Genomic DNA, 20722 nt, shown 5'->3' on the forward strand with positions numbered 1-20722 from the left:
ATTCTCCATGCAGAAAGCATGTATAATGATCACAGTAGAACCGAGCATCTGGACTTTGATTTTATATCCTTGATAGTTTGTGGAATATGTATCGCTTGCCATTTGTACCATTATTTATGTATTTGAACTTGTCAAATAAAATCAATTAATCAATTGATGATTTGTACTGTGTCTCTGGTTAACCTCGGGTCACAGACATTGGTTGGAAGAGAGAAAAAAAGATTAACATATAAGTCATTTGGGAGGCAGTAGTCAGTGCATACATTATCATATTTTATCATACTAGTCCCCCATGGCAATTGGACACACAACCCTGGTATTTTAAGCACTATTCTCTGCCAACTGAGCTACATGTGAGGCATGTATAAATGACTGCATGTTGGGTGAATCTAGTAGATCTGTGAGTGTATATATATGACTGCATGTTCGGTGGATCTAGTAGGTCTGTGAGTGTATACATGACTGCATGTTCAGTGAATCTAGTAGATCTGTGAGTGTATACATGACTGAATGTTCGGTGAATCTAGTAGATCTGTGAGTGCATATATGTGGCACAGATGGATTGCGTTTCAGAGCACCAAAGCGAGACGATAAATGGAACATGGGCTAAACGACGCTAGGCTATCAGTCTTTCGAAGGGTGTGTTTTTAGATCTGAATACTGTTTTTATTTCTTATTCCAGGGTCTCTGGCTGGAATGAGGCTGCAGGAAGGAGACATAGCCGTAAGTCTTTTGAGCTTTCCATCTGCAGAAGCAGACGTGGTTCTAATGCACATCACAGTTTGGTCCTTACAGAGACTCTGGAGAACATTTGCCGGCACTCTTGAACCAAATGTTGCCCAATAATTGGACGGAAATATTGCCCAGAAATTACCTCATTTGACACCATTGGGCGCACCTCCATAGACCATAGGCTATATTTTGTTTCAGGAGACATGAAATATATTTCTTTCATTGAGGTGAGCACTTCCTGTGGCAGTGAAGCCGTGAAGCCATGTGAAAGACTGCATGTTGTTTTCATGCCATTAAAACATGAATGCCAAGAGGTCCACAGTCATCCCACAAGCTGCAATATCAAGCTGTTTTCATCATCTGGTAAAACTCTTGGTGGAATCAACGTATTTAACGTGCTACAGCGCTCGCTTTTGATCTTCTCCTAAATGAGGGATCACACATTTTCAAGATGCATTCTGAATACTGGCTTCAAAACAAAATATTTTTCCGTGTCTTCACTGAACTGTATATGAAGAATTTGGCAGTGGAAAAAAAGCTGCTTATATTTCCATTAATTAATTCTGTTCCTATATTTCAAAATACATACTCTAAAATACAATGAGAAGCATGCGCGTTATGAACATCTTCCCTTCTCTCTTCTTTCTGTCTTCCTTACTCCTAGGTTAGTCTTGGCACTAGCGACACAGTCTTCCTGTGGATCAAAGAGCCAAGGCCCACAGTGGAAGGACACATCTTCTGCAACCCTGTGGATGGCACCTCCTACATGGCTTTGTTATGGTAAACACAGCTCTCACCTCTTCAGAATGAAGTAGAATGGTATACATTTGAAATGTTGATACCAAGTGCCACAGCTGTCACAAGAGATATTGAGGCAATATGCAAGGAAGACTTAAATGAGCCGTTATGTCTTGCCTGAGATCTTATCCAGGCGGCAGTTAGCCTAACGGTTTGTCTGACCAGTAACTGAAAGGTTCGAATCCCTGAGCAGGCAAGATGAAAAATCTGTCATTCTGCTTCTTAACAAGGCCCTTAAACCTAATTGCTCCCAGACCGTTGTTGTAAATGATTGTGTTCTCAGTCTACTTACCTGGTAAAATAAAAGAGAAATATTGGACCGTACATGTCAGCTTTGCTCTTTTCAGCCAGTCAGGTCCTGGAGAAACTGTGCTTAGGCTGGTACAGTTATTGATCTTTGGATAAAAAAGCACTTTGTGGCAGGCAGGTAGCCCAGTGGTGATGCATGTTGGGCCAGTAACTGAAAAGTGGCTGCATCAGACCCCAGTGTCAACAGGGAAAACCGGTTTTTGCATAAGTCGGTTAACCCTTTGGCTGCTGGGTTTGTAAGGGAAAGTGGCATATGCAAAAGAGCACTTTGACAATTCACCAATGTCTGAAATACATCTTACCTGCGTGAAACAGTACAAATCATATTTCATTTGAAATAAAACTTCTGGCTGTGTGATTCCTGTTCCATAATGTTTTAATCTGCAATGAAATAGATCATAAATGAACGGTTTTAATCGCCCGTGGTACCAGACAAACCTAGCACTTCAGATTGCCAACTGGCATTGTGCCCTTCCCAGTCATGTTAACTTTGCACACGAGTGAAAATGTGTGTCTGCGTTAACGTTTTCTTACTGCCAGCTACAAGAACGGCTCCCTGACCAGAGAGAGGATCAGAAACGAATGTGCTGGAGGATCATGGGAGGTCTTCTCCTCTGTCTTAAAGTCTACACCAATTGGCAACAATGGGAACATGGGTGACTATATCATTCAAGTTGTCTTGACTTAGAAACTACATTCCCCTATTTAGATTATGGCATGGATTTGTTTTATCTTACGCCAAATGATTTCATTACGCTGGCTGATGGAAGGGTCTGTTCTCTTTCAGGGATTTATTTTGATTCAGTGGAGATCACCCCGCCTGCAGTCGGAGTGCACCGGTATAACAACGAAAACAAAAAGGTTAGTACAAAGACAGGTGTGGGCTGTAGCAGGTGAAATCATGGGTTTGCATAATTTGTGAGAAACCAAAAATTGTTTGTCTCTTTAATCAAGCTAACCGTGGTTTGAAAACGCCCTCAGGGTCACCACAGACCAGCACAACAGTTGGGGATGTCACACTAGGTGACGTGAGGACAGAGGTCAGGCGGGGTGGGGACTTGGTCTGGTGGGAACGAGGTCCAGTGTCCTGGGAGGGCCGGAATCAGCCCTCTGTTACCCTTCTCCTGTTGCCAGCGTTCCCAAAGCCTCTTTTTGTGTTCGCCCACCCTGTTGTTCCGCTCAGGTAGCCGGCTTCCCCGCCCAGGAGGAAATCCGAGCCCTGGTTGAGGGACAGTTCCTGGCAAAGAGGTATCATGCCGAAAAGCTGGGTTATAAGATCAGTGAGTGTGTATGTTCTCTCTCTCTGTGCTCTTACCTCGTACATTGTTATTGTGCTGGGACTTTCTCTCTAGACCTGGGGTGGGCAATATTTTTCACTGGGGGGCCACACTGAAAATGCCAGAGAGCATCGTGGGCCAGATTACTTTTTTTTAACCAACACGCCTAAAAAACACAACATAGCTAACTCTGTTAACTTGCATATTATATTTATGCATATTTATTTTCCATGCAATACCATTTTCATAATTGAACTTAATTTACTTTAACAATGTTTTTATTATTATTTTCTTTTAACAACTGTTATTATGGCAGGCAAAGGCCTAAAAAATCCCTTTTAAGGGTTATTACTCAACAGAAATGTTCCAACACATATCTGCCTTACAACATAACTTTCAACTCAACAGCGTAAGCTACATTACATAAGGTATAGTGTATAACAGTTATATAGGTATAATAGTTATTAGGGCAGACATAAGTCTATTAAAGCAAAGGTTGGTATAATTGCCGTCATCTAACTTCATACAGTATCTTTTTTTGTACTACGTGCTTTTAACGACAGCAATTCCAGCAGCCCAGACCCAAGAAATCAACTTTTAGGGCTACTCAATATGAACAGGAGAGCCTCGTATGGGCATTGACAAGTGAGGTGAAGTCAGGAGTCATTTCTGTTGAAGCAGTGTGCGGTACTGTTGAAGCAGTGTGCGGTACTGTTGAAGCAGTGTGCGGTACTGTTGAAGCAATGTGCGGTTCTGTTGAATCAGTGTGCGGTTCTGTTGAAGCAGTGTGCGGTACTGCTGCAAGATGTTCATCAGTGAGGCTGCATCTGCGCTTGGACTTGTAGGATGGTAGCATCGGTTGACAGTTTTGGTATTTCCCTGCATGCTTGCTCAGGAAGTGCCTCTGCAAATTGTAATCTTTAAAAACTGTGACGTTAGCTTAACATATTAAGCAAGTTGCTTTACCTGCAACATCTGCAAATAAATATTTTCTGTCAAGAGTTTTTTAAATACCCTGCTTTCGTTATCAACTTTCTTAGGTTCATTTCCAGAGATCGCTAGCCATCAATTGCGTATAGTACGTACAAATGATAACTTCCGCGCGTGGATTGTGATGCTGGTCCCTACGTATCATAGCAACGCAAATACCTAGTTTCAACTTAAAGGTATTTTAAACAGACAGTATGATACTGCTGTACTTATTACTGGGAGTGACATGGGACTTTTAATTTGAAAATAAATAAATATGCAACAGTAAATAAAGTAACGTAATCTGCGGACCTCGTCAGGTATTTTCTATTTTGTATTATTTTAAAAGTTTTGGATGTAGGCCGGATAGAATGACTCAACGGGCCGGGGCCTTATCTTGCCCAGGTCTGATGTAGATGATATCTTACTAGCTTTTACTCTCTTTACCTGGCATTTACTTTATCTACCTTAGGTCTTATTTTCTCTCCTGTCTCCCTCTATTTCTCCATCTGCCTCTCATTAGCACACATACACTTGTGCGTAGATTCATACAGGCAGACATATCCTCTCTCCACATTAGTCACTATCAGTAGGCTTTTTGCATAGTGGCTGGATGCAGTTTCACTTGAACCCCCTAAGGGGAACTTAATGGATAAACTTCACAAACACTACATCTCAGAGATATTGAGCATAAGGACTCAATAGGCAGCCATTCTCACTCACTTATCCCAGTTATTTGCCAGACTCAATTTTGGTACAATATGTGCCCAGAATATTAGTGATTAATCAAAGGCTGTGATTTTGCCTTAAGGATCTCATATTGAGCGCCAGCACCTTTTTTTTTTAATTCCCTGCAATAAAAGTCCATTATTGCATTCAAATTTGCCAAGGGAGAAAAAGAACAGACTTCAATCATATTGTGTTCTGTGATGATTTTGCTACAAACTGCTGTTATATAGAACTTGGCAGTTGATTCTAGTTCAATTAAAGCACTATTGACTGGCAAAGCTGGGAATTTTCGATTAGTACATGAGGGATCTGTTTGTCTGTTGCCTTAATAGGAAGCCGTTCGGTCCATCTGTTTCCATTGGATGTGTTAAAGTCTATATTGTATGATGCACTATATGGAATGTTGTATAATTAATTCAGATGTTTCGCTGCACCTTTCTGAATGGAAAGCTATTAGAAGTTGGGATTGGCTGAATGTATTTAAACAGTGTTTCTGTGTAAGATCTTAGGAATATCAAGACTGCGTTCCACATACTTTCAGACAAATGTATATCTGACAGATTAGTTTTTATAGATGCAGCTTCACAGAGACGTTATGTTACCCCCCCATTGGAACAAAGTGAATATTATGAACAAGCAAATACTGTATGTGTTTGTTTTCATCCTGGAAAAGTGCAGCACCACTAATGTTTAAATTATTTACCACAGTGCTGTTGTCAATGGCTGACAGGGATGTCAGTGTGATAGCTGGGGGTTACAGCTTTTTAATAAAGAGCTCAATACACTGTGTGCTCTATCTCTCTTTGTGTTTCAAATCTCCTCCTTAAATCTAGAGAATACTTTATCCCCACTGCTAGTCAGTGTGGAGGCTGGAGATCTATGTCCCGACTCCGCACAGAGCAGATTTCCTTCTAACGCTGGTGGTGGTATTAAAGATGATGAGGGAAATTCTTTTGGTGTTTATTATGGTGGTTATATTGGTGTTGGTTATGTTGGTGTAAATGATGGTGGTTATGTTGGTGTAAATGATGGAGGCTATGTTGGTGTAAATGATGGTGGCTATGTTGGTGTAAATGATGGTGGTTATGTTGGTGTTTATTATGGTGGTTATGCTGGTGGTTATGTTGGTTTAATTTATGGTGGTTATGTTGGTGTTTATTATGGTGGTTATGCTGGTTTTGTTGGTGTTTGTTGTGGTGGTTATGTTGGTGTTTATTGCAGTGGTGGTGTTTATTTATCTATCCTCATTAGCTGAAGCTTCTGTCAAAGACATTGAATGTAAAGACATTTACAGTATATACATTTAACTATAAGATTTACTAATCAAGTACAAACAAACTGATACGTAGGAACAATTATTTTGTGTTTGACGTGTGTGTGTGTGTGTGTCTCAGTGTAGAGACCCCTGGTGTTCTAGGTTTGGGGACTGTGTAGAGACCCCTGGTGTTCTACTTTTGGGGACTGTGAAGAGAACGCTGGTGTTCTAGGCTTGGAGACTGTGAAGAGATCCCTGGTGTTCTAGGCTTGGGGACTGTGAAGAGATCCCTGGTGTTCTGCCCATCCAGTGTTAGTTCTAGGAGTTTTACCTCAGCTGGAGTTGCAAAAAGTATGAACATTGACCTGGTTGAGAAGGTTTAGTTCTCACAGAATGTTGACTCTTCCAATCCTTTCTTAACAGGTTATATTCATGTATTGCCCCATCCTGAAATCAGCCTAAAGGAGTGTGTGATGTCGTTAATACATTAAGGTTGTCACTCACTACTTGAGCCGCCAACAGATCATTCTTTGTTCAGTTTTGAATGTTTTAATGACAAAACAGTCGCCAGTTGAAGACCAGACATAATCATTCAGAGACTGTGCGCGTGTGTGTGCGCGTGCGCGTATGCTCGTGCGCGTATGCTCGTGCGCGTGTGCTGTTGGGAGGCTGTGGATTACTGATGGTTTCTGTCACTCGTCCTAGGCCCTTGGGAGGGAGGGAGGGTGGACAATGAGCTTGTTGTAGCGGATGTAAGCAATGTTCCCACGCTCTCTGACGGTGTTCATGGCTGAGTTATTTCTGCTCCTGGCGCACAGCTTCTGTGAAGTCCTTGTTAAGAAAGATGTTGGTCCCGTTCAGCTTCCAATCGCCGGAGTGGTAATGCTACCGCTTAAGCGGAAATGATATCGATGGTGATTGTGATGATGATGAGGATACTGACAATACCTCACCTAGGGGATGTCCCCCTCACTGGGCCGTGCTTGTCACTCTATATCAGTACAAATAAATCCCCCTGACAGCTCAGGAACATTGATTATCCACCCAGACGTGGGGTTTTCCTTGAATTATTTACCTCTCTCCCTCACGTTCCCTCCATGTAAACCCCCTGGGTTGTTCTCCCTTTGCCTGCCTTTGATGCATTCTAGCCAGAGGGGACCATGGCTACTTGAAAGGGGGCAACCCGCTGAGCAAACATGGGTGGATGTCACCGGGATGGATAGATGTTATCAGCATGCGTCTTCCATCTTTGCTTCCTTAGAATGAATCCCTCTTCTGGCTATCTGGACTGGTGAGAGCTACGTGACAGAACTCTTGTTTACACCCATCTAGTTGTGTTAGATCAGTGATAACCCCGAGGGGAGGAGAGAATTACTTTTTTTTTTTTTAAGGTATTTAAGTTTGGCCTCCAGGTTTGGTTGTGGTTCCTCCCTTTAAGAGGTTCCGCTCCATCAGGAACGGCTCTAAAAGCTACAATGTTTAGCGAAGTGCTTTAACAGTATAACTATTTTATGATGAAGGGAGGTTGTTCTAGCACTCTCTGGACCAACCCTGATTCTGTCATCTGTAATGTGATGTACTGTTGTAGTGTTAGCCTATAGCTCACCACTACTTTGAGCCAGATGTATGATTCCCATGTTACTCAAGTGTTCGATCTAGCACCTCCAGTTGGAAATGAAATATGGATTTGGCATTTACTTTTCCACAGAGGGTTTTCCACTGCGTTGGGCCGTGTCGGCTCTTACACTTTTCAGCACGCGTGCGTGTGTGTGTACAGGTGCATGTGCGTGCATGACTGTGCTTGGTTATACGCGTGTGTGCGTCAGCGAGTGCACGTGTTCACCTACATATGCCGTCCTTATACAGTGTTTCCGTCCACGGAATGTACTGTACATTCATGCTCAGGGAGTGCAAGCGGCCGTCATGAATATTTGATGCATGCAAATGAGGTAGATCCTAATCAGCCTGGGCTCCTCAGTCTCCCCGTGCGGCGAGCGAGAACCCGAGCGGGGTGTTATCCGCGTGCAGGCGGCAGTGCAGGTTAATGGGGAGGGAACCCGCCTCCTGCTAATGGCAGATTTCGGTAACACTCCCTCTATGACGAGGCCCAAGGTTGTGTTATGTGCGTGCGTGCGTGCGTGCGTGCGTGCGTGTGTGCGTGCGTGCGTGTGTGCGTGTGTGTGCGTGTGTGTGTGTGTGTGTGTGTGTGTGCGTGTGTGTACAGCGGGCCATTGATCTGTGAGAAGAACAGTGTAGCGGATGCAGGAAGTTCCATCCTGAGGACGTGAATGCGTGATACCTCGCTGGGATGCCAGGGGTGTTATCTGATTCATTCTGAACTCTGCGTAACTAACGGTCCAACTGTAAAACCTGCTCTACCCAGTGATTCCGTAGGTGTGTTTTGTGAAATACCAACATAGAAAAATGTCATGAATTTTTAGATTGCTGCTAAAAACCGTTGCTGCTCCTAGTAGTCCCTTGTCATCACAGGTGAAACATGTTCATGACAAAATTACGCAAAGGCAAATAGTTTTCCATTATTGCCTGGCTTCAATACCGAATTATTTGGCACAGCATTCTGTCTAGTTTCACCAGCATATCTTCCGCATGTATGTACAGTTGCTGGAAATATACACCGATCAGCCATAACATGACCACTGACAGGTGGAGTGAATAACACTGATAACCTGGTTATCATGGTACCTGTCAGTGGGTGGAATATATTAGGCAGCAAGTGAACATTCTGTCCTCAAAGTGGAAAAAATGTGCAAGCGTAGGATCTGAGTGACTTTAGCAAGGGCCAAATTGTGATGGCTAGACGACTGGGTCAGAGCATCTCCAAAACTGCATCACTTGTGGGGTGTTCCCAGTCTGCAGTGGTCAGTACCCATCAAAAGTGGTCCAAGGAAGGAAAAATGGGGAACCGGCGACAGGGTTTACATCATGTGGATGGCCGGGTGCGTGTGCGTTGCTTACCTGTAGAACACATGGCACCAGGATGCACTATGGGAAGAAGGCAAGCCGGCGGAGGCAGTGTGATGCCCTGTTCTGCTGGGAAAACTTGTGGATGTTACTGTGCCATTCATGTGGATGTTACTTTGACAAATACCACCTACCTGAGCATTGTGGCAGACCATGCACACCATTTCATGGCAACGGTATACCCTGATATCATTGGCCTCTTTCAGCAGGATAATTGGCAGCAAATGGGGACCTACACAATATTATCCATGTGGTCATAATGTTATGGCTGATTGGTGTACCACTTCAAAGGCAAACTGCTCTAATTTGCTAGTATTACATCTGCATGTTAGATCTCTCTCTCTGTATCTCTCTCTCTCTGTATCTCTCTGTATCTCTCTCTCTCTCTCTCTGTATCGCTCTCTCTCTGTATCGCTCTCTCTCTGTATCGCTCTCTCTGTATCGCTCTCTCTCTGTATCTCTCTCTCTCTGTATCTCTCTCTCTCTGTATCTCTCTCTCTCTGTATCTCTCTCTCTCTGTATCTCTCTCTCTCTGTATCTCTCTCTCTCTGTATCTCTCTCTCTCTGTATCTCTCTCTCTCTGTATCTCTCTCTCTCTCTGTATCTCTCTCTCTCTCTGTATCTCTCTCTCTCTCTGTATCTCTCTCTCTCTCTCTCTCTCTCTCTGTATCTCTCTCTCTCTCTCTCTCTCTCTCTCTCTGTATCTCTCTCTCTCTCCATAGTTCTAATTGTTTTATTTTCTCCAGACCCGACCTTCAGTTGGTCTCGTCATTGATGGCCATAGAGGGAGGGGAGAAAAGAACCAACAAATCAATTGACGAAGGCACACTCAGGGATCCATTTCCTTCACACTGACACCCCAAGGCTACTGTCGGCCTGCGTGACGGTTTTTAATAGTTTACGCGGGAGGGGCAATTCCATCTGTCCGCCGCGTGCTTCTAATAATTTCCCCCGGAAAGCAGACCTGAAGAAGACATTGCTCAGTGAATGCCCCCTTTCACGCTCGTTAAACATATCATGCTGAGACTTATGGATGTACATACGGTCCTACATACGCATTGCGCGTTTGCATAAGTGTCGACACACATGAAGGAAGTGAAAGGGAACATTCTGGTTTACTGTACCTGGTCCCACTATAAACAGACATTACTATAATGGCTTAAGAAAACTGCCATAAGGCCGCTAGTTTTTCCTGAAATCCTGAATATGCAAATGTCATGCTGTTAGGTAGCATGAGGGGCCCATATGTTTCATAACGACGTATATAGTATAACCTAATGCTTTGCTTTCTGAATCCTCTGTGCCTTTGTACGTTGTTGGACAATGTACTGATGCTGCACTTACGGATCTCTTATTCAGTATCTTGATGCAATTGCTTGGGACATCGCCTTTTCATGTGAAGTAACGCTGCATCTCACTGGAATTGGCGTTGAGTTGTTAGTGCCTTCTTTAGTATAAATATGAAGGTCCTAATGTACTAGGGCAGTAATGGCGATACAGTACTATTATGGATGCCGGTCAAATATCCTTTTAAGGATCTGGGTCTACTATAAAGATTCTGTGGAAACTAATTTCCCTGCTCCTTATGTTGTCCATGTGCAGATGTCACAAAAGTCTCAGTTGGGAGCATACCAGATAAAATAACCCAGTGAACCCCAAAAGTATTTGGGCGGTGAAGCATTATGTTTTTGGACTCTGTATTCTGAAGAGCAGACTTTTAGATTTAATTTGAGTGATCCATCTATTTTGGACAAACTGTTTAAAAATTACAGCACGTTTTTTGCATGCACCCCCATGCCCCCTAAAAAAGTATTTGGACAGATTCACATTATGTACAGTACAGTAGTCATATTTAAATGTTCAGTACTTGGCTGCAAATCCTTTGTATGAATCTCTAGTTCCTGCTAGTTTCTGGGTCGTTTTGGCTTCAGTCCAGTTCTCTGCCTGTGAAAGACATGCTCAATGGGATTCAGACTGGGATTGACTTCAGTCAAAAAAACTTCCACTTTTTGTCCCTGAAATGCTCTTTGGTAGCTATGGCAGTATGTTTGTGGTCATGGTTCTTCTCCGTTGATGACGCATCATCCAATGAGATTAGAGGATTCTGTTTTAATTTGAGACAACATTATGCCTGGGTAGACTTCAGAAGTCCATCTGCTGCTGTCAGCAATCACAGTATCAATGAAAACAAGTGAGCTAGTTTCAGGGACAAGCAGCCATATATGCCCATAACATAACAGCACCTGACTGCTTCTGAGCTGTCGGATAGTTTATTAAAAAGGTGTCACTGTCCAAAAACCTTTTACAGTCATGTGAAGAAGTAAGTACACCCCCTGAAAAAAAAATAAAAAATCATAAATATTTGGGCGTACATCATTGTTCGAAGTTTGGTGTCACTTAGAAATGTCCTTGTTTTCCATGAAAACATACATGAAATGTGTTTGGATAGGAAATAGCTAAACTAATAGAGCATGTAGTCAATGACAAGGTTAGAAATAATGATATTTAAATAATAATTGTGTCCTTAAAAATTTGAATCCTCCTTTTGCAGCAGTTATAGCCTTGCAGACATTTGGCATTCTAATTGTCAATTTGTTGAGGTATTCTGAGGAGATTACAGTATCTATGTACTGCTGCAGTAACAAAACCTCTTATTTTGGCTCTCCCTCTACTACATGAGGACAGCTTCTTTTCAGCCCAGCTCTCGTCTCTGTCCAGGCAACCCCATGGTGGTGGCTTTTTTATCTTAATTCTGGCACTGACTTTACAGCAACTTCATTATTGACAGTAATCATGATTACTATTGGTTTTCCCACCTAGGACTATTTCATTTTTTAGGACCCAAACCAGTGTTTATTCAAACAACTAAAATGTAAAATGTTTTCCTCTTCAGTTCCAGGAACTCGAGTGCTGGCCACGGGAGGTGCCTCTTCTAACAAGGAAATTCTGCAGGTTGGTTCTGTCGATAACCGCCAGTAGTCTGGCTTTATAAACCACTTTTTATGTGTTTTGGGACATTTTTATGCTTTAATAAAAAGAGAGCGAGCAGATGGAACGAGGAGAGAGTTTTTGCTAAAATAGTAGTGGACCGTGTCTGAACACCCGCTGCATTGGCCTCACGACCACCCCAGGCCACCTTTCAGAAAGTTTCTTTAAAAAGTAAATATGTATCTTGATGTTGATGTATTACCCTGTGTTTCAAAAGCGCCACTGTGGCGTTTGGATCCCATGTCTGGCTGCCCCCCCCCCCCCCCCCCGTCCTAGTTTGTCTTGTTTTAAGGGTGATCAAGTAGATGTGTGGAACATTGTCCCCCCCCCCCCCCAGGCTTCTGATGTTCCCTTCAGATGCCCCCCCAGGGAAGATTGTGTGCCTCTCTCTCTCTCTCGGTGTGTGTGTGTTGCCGATTACAGTATGTGAGCTGTCACGGCATGCAGATAATTCCTTCTGACTGCCGTGTCTCCTGCGGGGCCACACAGCTGCGTTTGGGGCCTTGTGATTTGCTATAAATGTAAGCAAACTCTGATTGACCTCTCTCCATACGTTCGGCCCTGTGTGCTTTCTTGGCCCCAACTTCGTCCCCTGTGTAAAGGCATTGTCATGCCAAGCCCCTGTGGAAAATGATATGATAAGAAATGTGCTGTGTGCTTGTCTCCTCTCTGTGTTGACGTCGTTACCTGATAGAAGGCCCCTGATGTTGATTAAGCCAGCCTATTAAGTTCAGTTTTCCCCCCCTCAAAGGTTTTCTTACTACTGATGTTTTAATCGGCAACCTAATTTCTCTTTTAAGAAATAGCACAATGGAACTTAATGGTACATCCGTGCCCAGCTTAACAGGTTTATTCCTGGCGAGTAGCAAGATAATGACATTAGTTTTGCTAAATGTGTATGTTTTACATTCTAAATTATTCCAGATTGAATTTATTAAATTGGCCCAAAAAACGAAATTCAACCATATGCCATTAGTACATTTTATGATAATTTGTTCCTTTGTTCAGTTTCTTGTTCAAGGGGTGAAATGTATAGCCTTTTAACCTCTCTGCGGTGTTGAGTGATCCTAAAGAGTTCATATCCTGCGAGTGTAAAGGCATATACATCCGGATTGAACAAGCAGTTTGATTATAAACAGAACAGCTAGGAGAGTTGTGTTTTGGTGGACATGGTTAGATCTTCAGTTGTAAAGAGGCAAGGCCATAATCGAGAATGGGCTATCACAAAAATTGTGTGGGCAGAAGAGTCTTGAATAAATGAATGAATAAATGTTTTTATTTGCGCCATTGATTCTTTAACAACTTTTAAAGAGCGGGATGCATTAAATGAACCAGTCTTTCATATTACATTTCCCACATTTGCAATGAGATGAAGCCTACAAGCTTGCTTGCAGTGTTCAGTGCCTCTTTGTATGCACTTTGATTTGCCCAGGCAGACTAAGGTTTCTTTGCAGTTTGCACACAGCTGCTTTTATGGAGCGTGTCCCCTGGTTAACAGTAGGACCACTGGACCTTGAGAGAACCACCCCTTTGAGCTAATGAGAAGTCATTCTGACTGCGACTTTCTAACAGTCAAATTACTACACTTCATATGTGTTATCACAGAAATAATTATTGTTCATGGCTATGAAATGGAAAGCATGTGTTGGAACACGATAATTTATTTTTATTATAAAATGTAATTGTTTTAATCATGATTAACCAGCGGGACGCAGTGCCAGCAGGACATGCTGACAAATTAGGGAAACCTCGGCAGCTTAAATGTAATTATGAGTTCTTGTTAAATAATAATGGCATTAAAATGAATATAGGTTTTGATATAACACCAGTCAGAAATAGATAATTGTTGTCAGCTCTTGCTTATGTCTTCAGCAATTGCATTATGTGGATATCGTTTAGCTGTTCAAGTCAGCATGGATCTTCTTAATGTTCATGTGCTTACAGCATGTTTGATACAGGGGAGCGGTATGCATTGCATAGGTTTGTAATGTACGTATGATGCATATTATGGAATCTATTCATAATCTATATCATGGTTTTCTATTCACTGTATTCTCATTAATGGCTTGCGTTGGTAAAGTGTGGAAGCAAACTATTCTCCAATGACTAGTGTATTTATTTCTTACCAACAGCTGTACATCGCAGTAAAATGACTTCTAGTTTTGAACTTTCCTGTCTTTGCTTTGTCACACAAAGATAATTACGCGTGTTTACAGTTTTTTGTTTGAGAGCATGAAAATGTAAAGCAAAAGATGCATCAACTTTTAATGGGCAACATCAAGGCATTGGTTCACTCTTCCAGGTTCATGCTACACTACATTTATCACACAGGATGTGGCGCAAAGTACTAATCCAAGCACTTGTCATCTCACTTATGGACTCCTGCCTCTAACTGTTTGTAGAGTCCTGTTTCTGCCAGAAAAGCCCCTGCAACTTATCCAGATTGCTGCATGCCTGGTGTTTTACCTTCCCAAGTTTTCCCATGTCTCCCTGCTTCTCACACCTCCATTGGCTTCCAGTGGATTCGTCTATTAAGGCCGTGGTGCTTGTCAAGGGGAACTGCCCCTGCCTGCTTCCAGGCAGTACACACACCTTACATACCAACCTAAGCTCTTCTTTCAAACCACCTCCAGCTTCCTCTTGAAGTTGGGACAGCTATTCTGGCCATTTTTGGCAAACATACGAAACTCCTTAATGAGTATCTAATATAACTCCGTAAATATAATTTGTGTTCATGTACTTCACCAACTGCCATGTCCATTTAGAGTGCCTTTGGGAAATATTCTTTGTTTGTTTGTGTCATAGACATTTATAATTGATCACATTATTTTCCTTGGCTAGCAATTAACACACAATAAATCTATTAACACAAAATAAATCTAAAGTCTGACAAGTCTTCCAGTTACTGCTGACAAGGATCCTCATGCTCCCACTACCATATAGGCAGTTCAGTTTTCATTTTCAATAATCTGACACATTTTAGTAGGCTAAAACAGTTTTAACTAACTCTGAATAAGCCTATGGTTTCCCGTACGGTATCGAGGTTGGAGGTTTTCGCTGGACAGACTTATACAATATATAGACATCAACTGGTGTCTAACTCGTCTCAAAGTCAGGGTGTTTCAGCCAACCAAAGTGTATACAAAACAATGATGGGTGTGTTTGCTCCATAAATTGCAAGCAAGGCTGCATGATAATAAGACAATATTCAGAGATGACAATGCTGACGCTGAAGCATATATAGAACATCATCATAATCTAGAAGCAACATAAGTGGCTTGCACAATTTCAATTTCTCTACTGAAAAGATAGACATGATATGTTTCTGTAAAAGAAACATATCCTTCAGCATTGTCTTATTTTAAAAGGCCGATGATCATGTAACCAAATCCCATGTAGGATGTATTTGTAGGAAGGAAAACATTCTGTCACAGAACCGTCCCGTGTAGGAAGGTTTAAATCATTCAAACCTTGGGGCCTAGAGAACGGCGATACACTTTGTTTTATTTGTGTCACAGATTGTGACACGTACGATGTGCCGCTTCCAGACACGAATATTTCCAATAACCGCCTCCTTCGTCCCCCTTTCCCAGGTGCTGTCGGATGTTTTCAATGCTCCTGTGTATACAATTGACGTGGCCAACTCCGCCTGTCTTGGCTGTGCCTACAGAGCCCTGCATGGTAAGACAGATGAAGCATCGCATTGAGAATTCCGTGAATTGAGGTTTTCCTGACGCTATGCCCAGCGTATGTACAATGCTGGGTGTCCAGGCCATTGTTCCATCACGACCACATTGCACGTTTTAGATCGTTAACTGGGTTTGTTTGTTTTTTTGTTCTGAACAGCAATGGCGTATTCAGCCGATGTTACTGCAGGGATAAAACGAAAGGCCTGCGTCTGCAGAATCCTTCCAGGTCCATAGTAGTTGGCCTGGTCTAGTAGCATGCACGGTCTTCTGCTGATTTCTCCCTCTGATGTTAGAGTTCAGAAGACATTGAAAGGATGTCCAGTAGTTCCCTCACATTTACTTCACGCCCAATGTTACAAAGTTTAGACATTATAATATTCTCATCCGCACATTTCTTTTCACTTTGACATGTCAAAAGGCCAGCATGAAACTGGCTGACTGAGAAGATCAAGCAAGTGAATTCAGCAGTTTTTTTTTTTTTTTTTTTACCGAATTGAGTACACCTGAATATGTATTTGCTTCTAGAGTGAATAAAATATTTTAGGGATTGAAAAAGATGTATTCAAACAAGTAGTACGACTTTATGCACATTACTTTTAATATTTTTGGTTGAAATACATTTATTAGATTTATTCCTCCTTTATATTATAAAACCTTTTTCTCAAATTCCCCTGTGTTTTCCTGCTTTTACCAGAGTCTGTTAAGATGGAGATTGTGGCTTTTTGCAATGGTCTATATACTGGATAGTGGACCTACTTGTTCATGCTATCCACCCGGTTCACGAGGTCCTGATCTGTCATCCATGCACTGGCATAGAGATTACCCTTTCGTAGTGCTGGAACGTGAAACGTCTCTAAACGTAAAGGCCCAGGGAGCTAATTATGTGCAACTGTTCATGAAATAGTCTGTTACGTTCCCTAAAAATAGTGTTTAGTTTTAAACAAAAGTCTGCACGCCAAACTTTCAGTAGCTCTCCAATGTTTGGATTTGGACAATATTTCCTATAACAAGATTGGGACAGGTGCCTTTCACTTCTCAAGGCTTCCACATGTAGTAATAGATGTCTGTGTCCTGGTGTTTTCTTATCTCACCTCTGTCATTGAGCTTGTCAAATATTAGGCCCGTCAGCCGGACATCTAGTGAAGTGGAAGGACCTGCCTGTAGGTGATATCGGAATGATTTCCTGTGGGGTCTGAATATCATGTGTTGTCTTTCCTCTGCGCATTTGAGCTCTGGCTTGCTAATTTCGAATGATTATAATGGTGTGATCGTGCCAAGCAAGCTTCATGGAGCACAGCTAAAGTATCTAATACCATGTGAACCCAGGTGTGGTTTGAATGTACCAGTCTACAGTGTTAGGCAATTACAGCACTGCACAAAGGCCAAACTGGCGTTACGATGGCTAAAACACAAACCATTTTCAACAACTGAGGGCTTGAATCTCCTCATTAGCAGTAGCCAATGTAAAGATGATGAGTGAGGGCCGATTGAACATGACTTATGATGAGCTCCAAGGCAGAGAGGGGTCTACGATAAAGCCAGAGACATGTACGCAGCGGGTTTGATTAATAAGAGACTTTCACTTCCCCAACAGTCTAATCACACCGCGTTAGATCTCGCCGTAAGTTGCCCATAAAACCCAGAAGGCCGGCGGAGGTGTCCACGCCAGCTCATCTTTTTCCACCATTAACTAAAGAGTAGAGAAGGATGGGTCTTGGTTTCATCATCTCTCCTCCATCGTAAACACCAGGGCCTGTACAGCACCGTAGCCTGTCCATGGGTTAGGGTTGGGTTGGGTGGGCTGGGTTCCAGGTCCAATATTGATGACTGTCTTCATTAGTCTTTTTTAATGCTTGTCATTGTTTATTATAATGCCTCCCTCCAGTCTCTCCACTGAGTGACGGCATTAGTATTAGTATTTCTGTCATGTTTGGGGGAGACGGGGGAGACCGCGCCGGTTTGTCGTTGACAGGCCCTTTTAGATTCCTCCACTGTGACGGGATCTCGTCAGGGACTTGGGCTTGGAAACAAACCAATAAATATGTCTCCAATACTTAGCCCGGATGGAACCTGACTTAATTCAATAAATCTGCCAGGACCAATTGCTGGCTCCTCTTTGGGAAGGTTGAAATTAAGCTCTGTCTGACACACACACTCACACTTACACATTTGAACTTTTACCATCCTTGTGGGGCCCCCCCGAAATATCCCTGTTTATTGTCCTTCTGTAATATCAGGACATTTGGATTAACTTTGGTACTGAAAAGGTACAGAAACAAGTATATGCACGCACACACACTCCCCCCTCACACACACACACTTTATGTTGGATACCGTGCAGTTTCTTGGCCGGGCCTCACTACTTACTGCTATGTCAAGACATGGATTTCTGATCACCAGCCTATGAGTGAACTGGTTTTGGGGCTCGGATAAGTAGCACTTAAGCACATCGGGCCTTCATAATTCTTGCATAAACGTCATGGGACTCAACATAAATATTGACTCTCCAAAGTGTTCACTGCGATTTGCATTGACCCACTTAGACATGTTTGAATTGTGTAACTAACTGATGTAGGATAATGTCTGTGTATGATGCATATAATAGCCTCCAACCTTGGTGAGAGACCGAGGAAGAAAAACGACACTAAAGCAATACATCCATCTTGCTTCCTACACTTAACAGTAAAAGTAAACATGTGACGTACCTACTTGATGTGTGTACTTCCCTCAGTGACACATTTTTAAGAGATTGGGCTGTCAGATCAGAGCTAGAAATTATGAGACAAGAGGAGTGAGCGTAAAGATGGACTGCTATGAAAATATCAATACAGTTCGGTACCCTGTTATTGTTTTAGGTGATGTATCGCGTCGTAGCATTTCAACGGTATTGCAGTGTTATGTTTTCACCCATTTCCTGTTACCGCTCCAAACGCTGTGTTCTACCATTAGAACGCGTGTTCCTTCATTGCAACATGTTATTTTTAATACAGGACCAAGGCTGGGCGTCTGCAAAAGCACTTTGTGACAACTGCTGATGTAAAATGGGCTTCATAAAATACATTTTATTGATTTATTTACTTTTAGTACTGATACAAATAAGGTTCTCTCTGGTCTCTGTGCAGCAGATATATGGAGAGCAAGACTTGGAACCTTCGAATCGCAAGGAAATCGCAGTATTGAATTGCAATGCATATTATATCGGCACATAAGCATTGTGAAAATATTGTATCATGAGGTTCCTGGCGAATTCGCCACCCTAGGTGCCGGTGCCATTGTTCTAGACAGCCTGTGCCACGATCTGTTAAAACAATAGCCCCGGCACCCGGTAACCTGGCATCAAATGTCAACAGCATTCAGAAGGAGTCGATGGATATCGGAGAGACAAGCTATTGGACTCCTGATGAAAAGGTCAGCGGTGCCGTAATGTCTTACATAAGCAACCGCTGACATCATGTGGCCAATTCAGACCCTAGGCCTTTCTTCTTGCTTTACACCTTCCCTTCACAGTGTCCATCTCAATGTGGGGCTTAAACACAGTGAAATAAATGCCTCCACGCCAAAGCCATAAATATTGCATTACATGTGCTGGAAGCAAGCTAACCTTTTGCTGTCCCTTTTGGTGTATTATTCATTTATTCACAGATATCTCTTTTTACTTTTAAAGTTTAAATGTAATTCTCATTTTATGGGCGTGAGAGCGATATATCCCACCTAGGGCTCCTGCAGTCTTTTTTTTTCTAAATACACACACACACACACAGACAGACAGACAGACAGACAAACACACAGAGAGTGTATGTCCACCAAATCCTACATACAGTATCTCACAAAAGTGAGTACATTCCACACATTTTTGTAAATATTTCATTATATCTTTTCATGTGACAACACTGATGAAATGATACTTTGCTACAATGTAAAGAAGTGAGTGTACAGTTTGTATAACAGTGTACATTTGCTGTCCCGTCAAAATAACCCAACACACAGCCATTAATGTCTAAACCACTGGTTAACAAAAGTGAGTACACCCCTAAGTGAAAATGTCCAAATTGGGCCCAATTAGCCGTTTTCACTCCCCGGTGTCATGTGATTCGTTAGTGTTACAAGTTCTCAGGTGTGAAAAAATTTGGTGTGTTAAATTTGGTGCTTAAAGAGCAGGTGTGTTAAATTTGGTGTAATGGCTCTCACGCACTCATACTGTTCACTGGAAGTTCAACATGGCACCTCATGGAAAAGAACTCTCTGAGGATCTGAAAAAAAGAATTGTTGCTCTACATAAAGATGGCCTAGGCCAGAGGTCTCAAACCGGTTCCACGGAGGGCCGAGTGTCTGCAGGTTTTCGCTCTCACCTTGTACTTAATTGACTAATTAGGTCACCAATTGGTTCGTTTCTACCCCCACCTGGTTGTTTAGGTCTGAACCGGGAACCAATTTAAAGGAAAACCCCAAAAACCTGCAGACACATGGCCCTCCGTGGAACCGGTTTGAGACCTCTGGCCTAGGCTATAAGAAGATTACCAAGACCCTGAAACTGAGCTGCAGCACTGTGGCCAAGAACAGCGGTTTGACAGGACAGGTTCCACTCAGAACCGGCCTCTCCATGTTCGACCAAAGAAGTTGAGTGCATGTGCTCAGCGTCATATCCAGAGATTGTCTTTGGGAAATAGACGTATGGGTGCTGCCAGCATTGCTGCAGAGGTTGAAGGGGTGGGGGGTCAGCCTGTCAGTGCTCAGACCATATGCCGCACACTGCATCAAATTGGTCTGCCTGTTCTAGGAAGGAAGCCTGGGTTAAGGCAGTGCTGGAAAATGATGGTGGCCACACAAAATATTGACACTTTGGGCCCAATTTGGACATTTTCACTTAGTGGTGTACTCACTTTTGTTGCCAGCGGTTTAGACATTGATGGCTGTGTGTTTTGAGGGGACAGCAAATTTACACTGTTATACAAGCTGTACACTCACTACTTTACATTGTTGCAAAGTGTCATTTC

General features: G+C 42.5%; 1 protein-coding gene across 5 annotated transcripts in view; it reads left to right on the forward strand.

Annotated features, from left to right (window-relative positions):
• The window catches only part of xylb (xylulokinase homolog (H. influenzae)), a 40336-nt gene that overhangs the window by 9408 nt on the left and 10206 nt on the right, over positions 1 to 20722 (forward strand). For 4 of the 5 annotated variants that reach the window (XM_010896607.4, XM_010896606.3, XM_020041834.2 and 1 more), the window contains 7 exons: positions 683 to 723; positions 1397 to 1512; positions 2380 to 2495; positions 2627 to 2700; positions 3023 to 3119; positions 11945 to 12003; positions 15633 to 15720. In XM_010896607.4, the coding sequence (XP_010894909.2) occupies positions 683 to 723; positions 1397 to 1512; positions 2380 to 2495; positions 2627 to 2700; positions 3023 to 3119; positions 11945 to 12003; positions 15633 to 15720 (591 nt within the window). Of the gene's footprint in view, positions 1 to 682; positions 724 to 1396; positions 1513 to 2379; positions 2496 to 2626; positions 2701 to 3022; positions 3120 to 11944; positions 12004 to 15632; positions 15721 to 20722 lie in introns of those variants that run through there. The other variant, XM_020041837.2, reaches the window with a different exon arrangement.

This window comes from Esox lucius, chromosome 21, assembly GCF_011004845.1.
Source record: "Esox lucius isolate fEsoLuc1 chromosome 21, fEsoLuc1.pri, whole genome shotgun sequence".
Taxonomy (NCBI): Eukaryota; Metazoa; Chordata; class Actinopteri; order Esociformes; family Esocidae; genus Esox; species Esox lucius.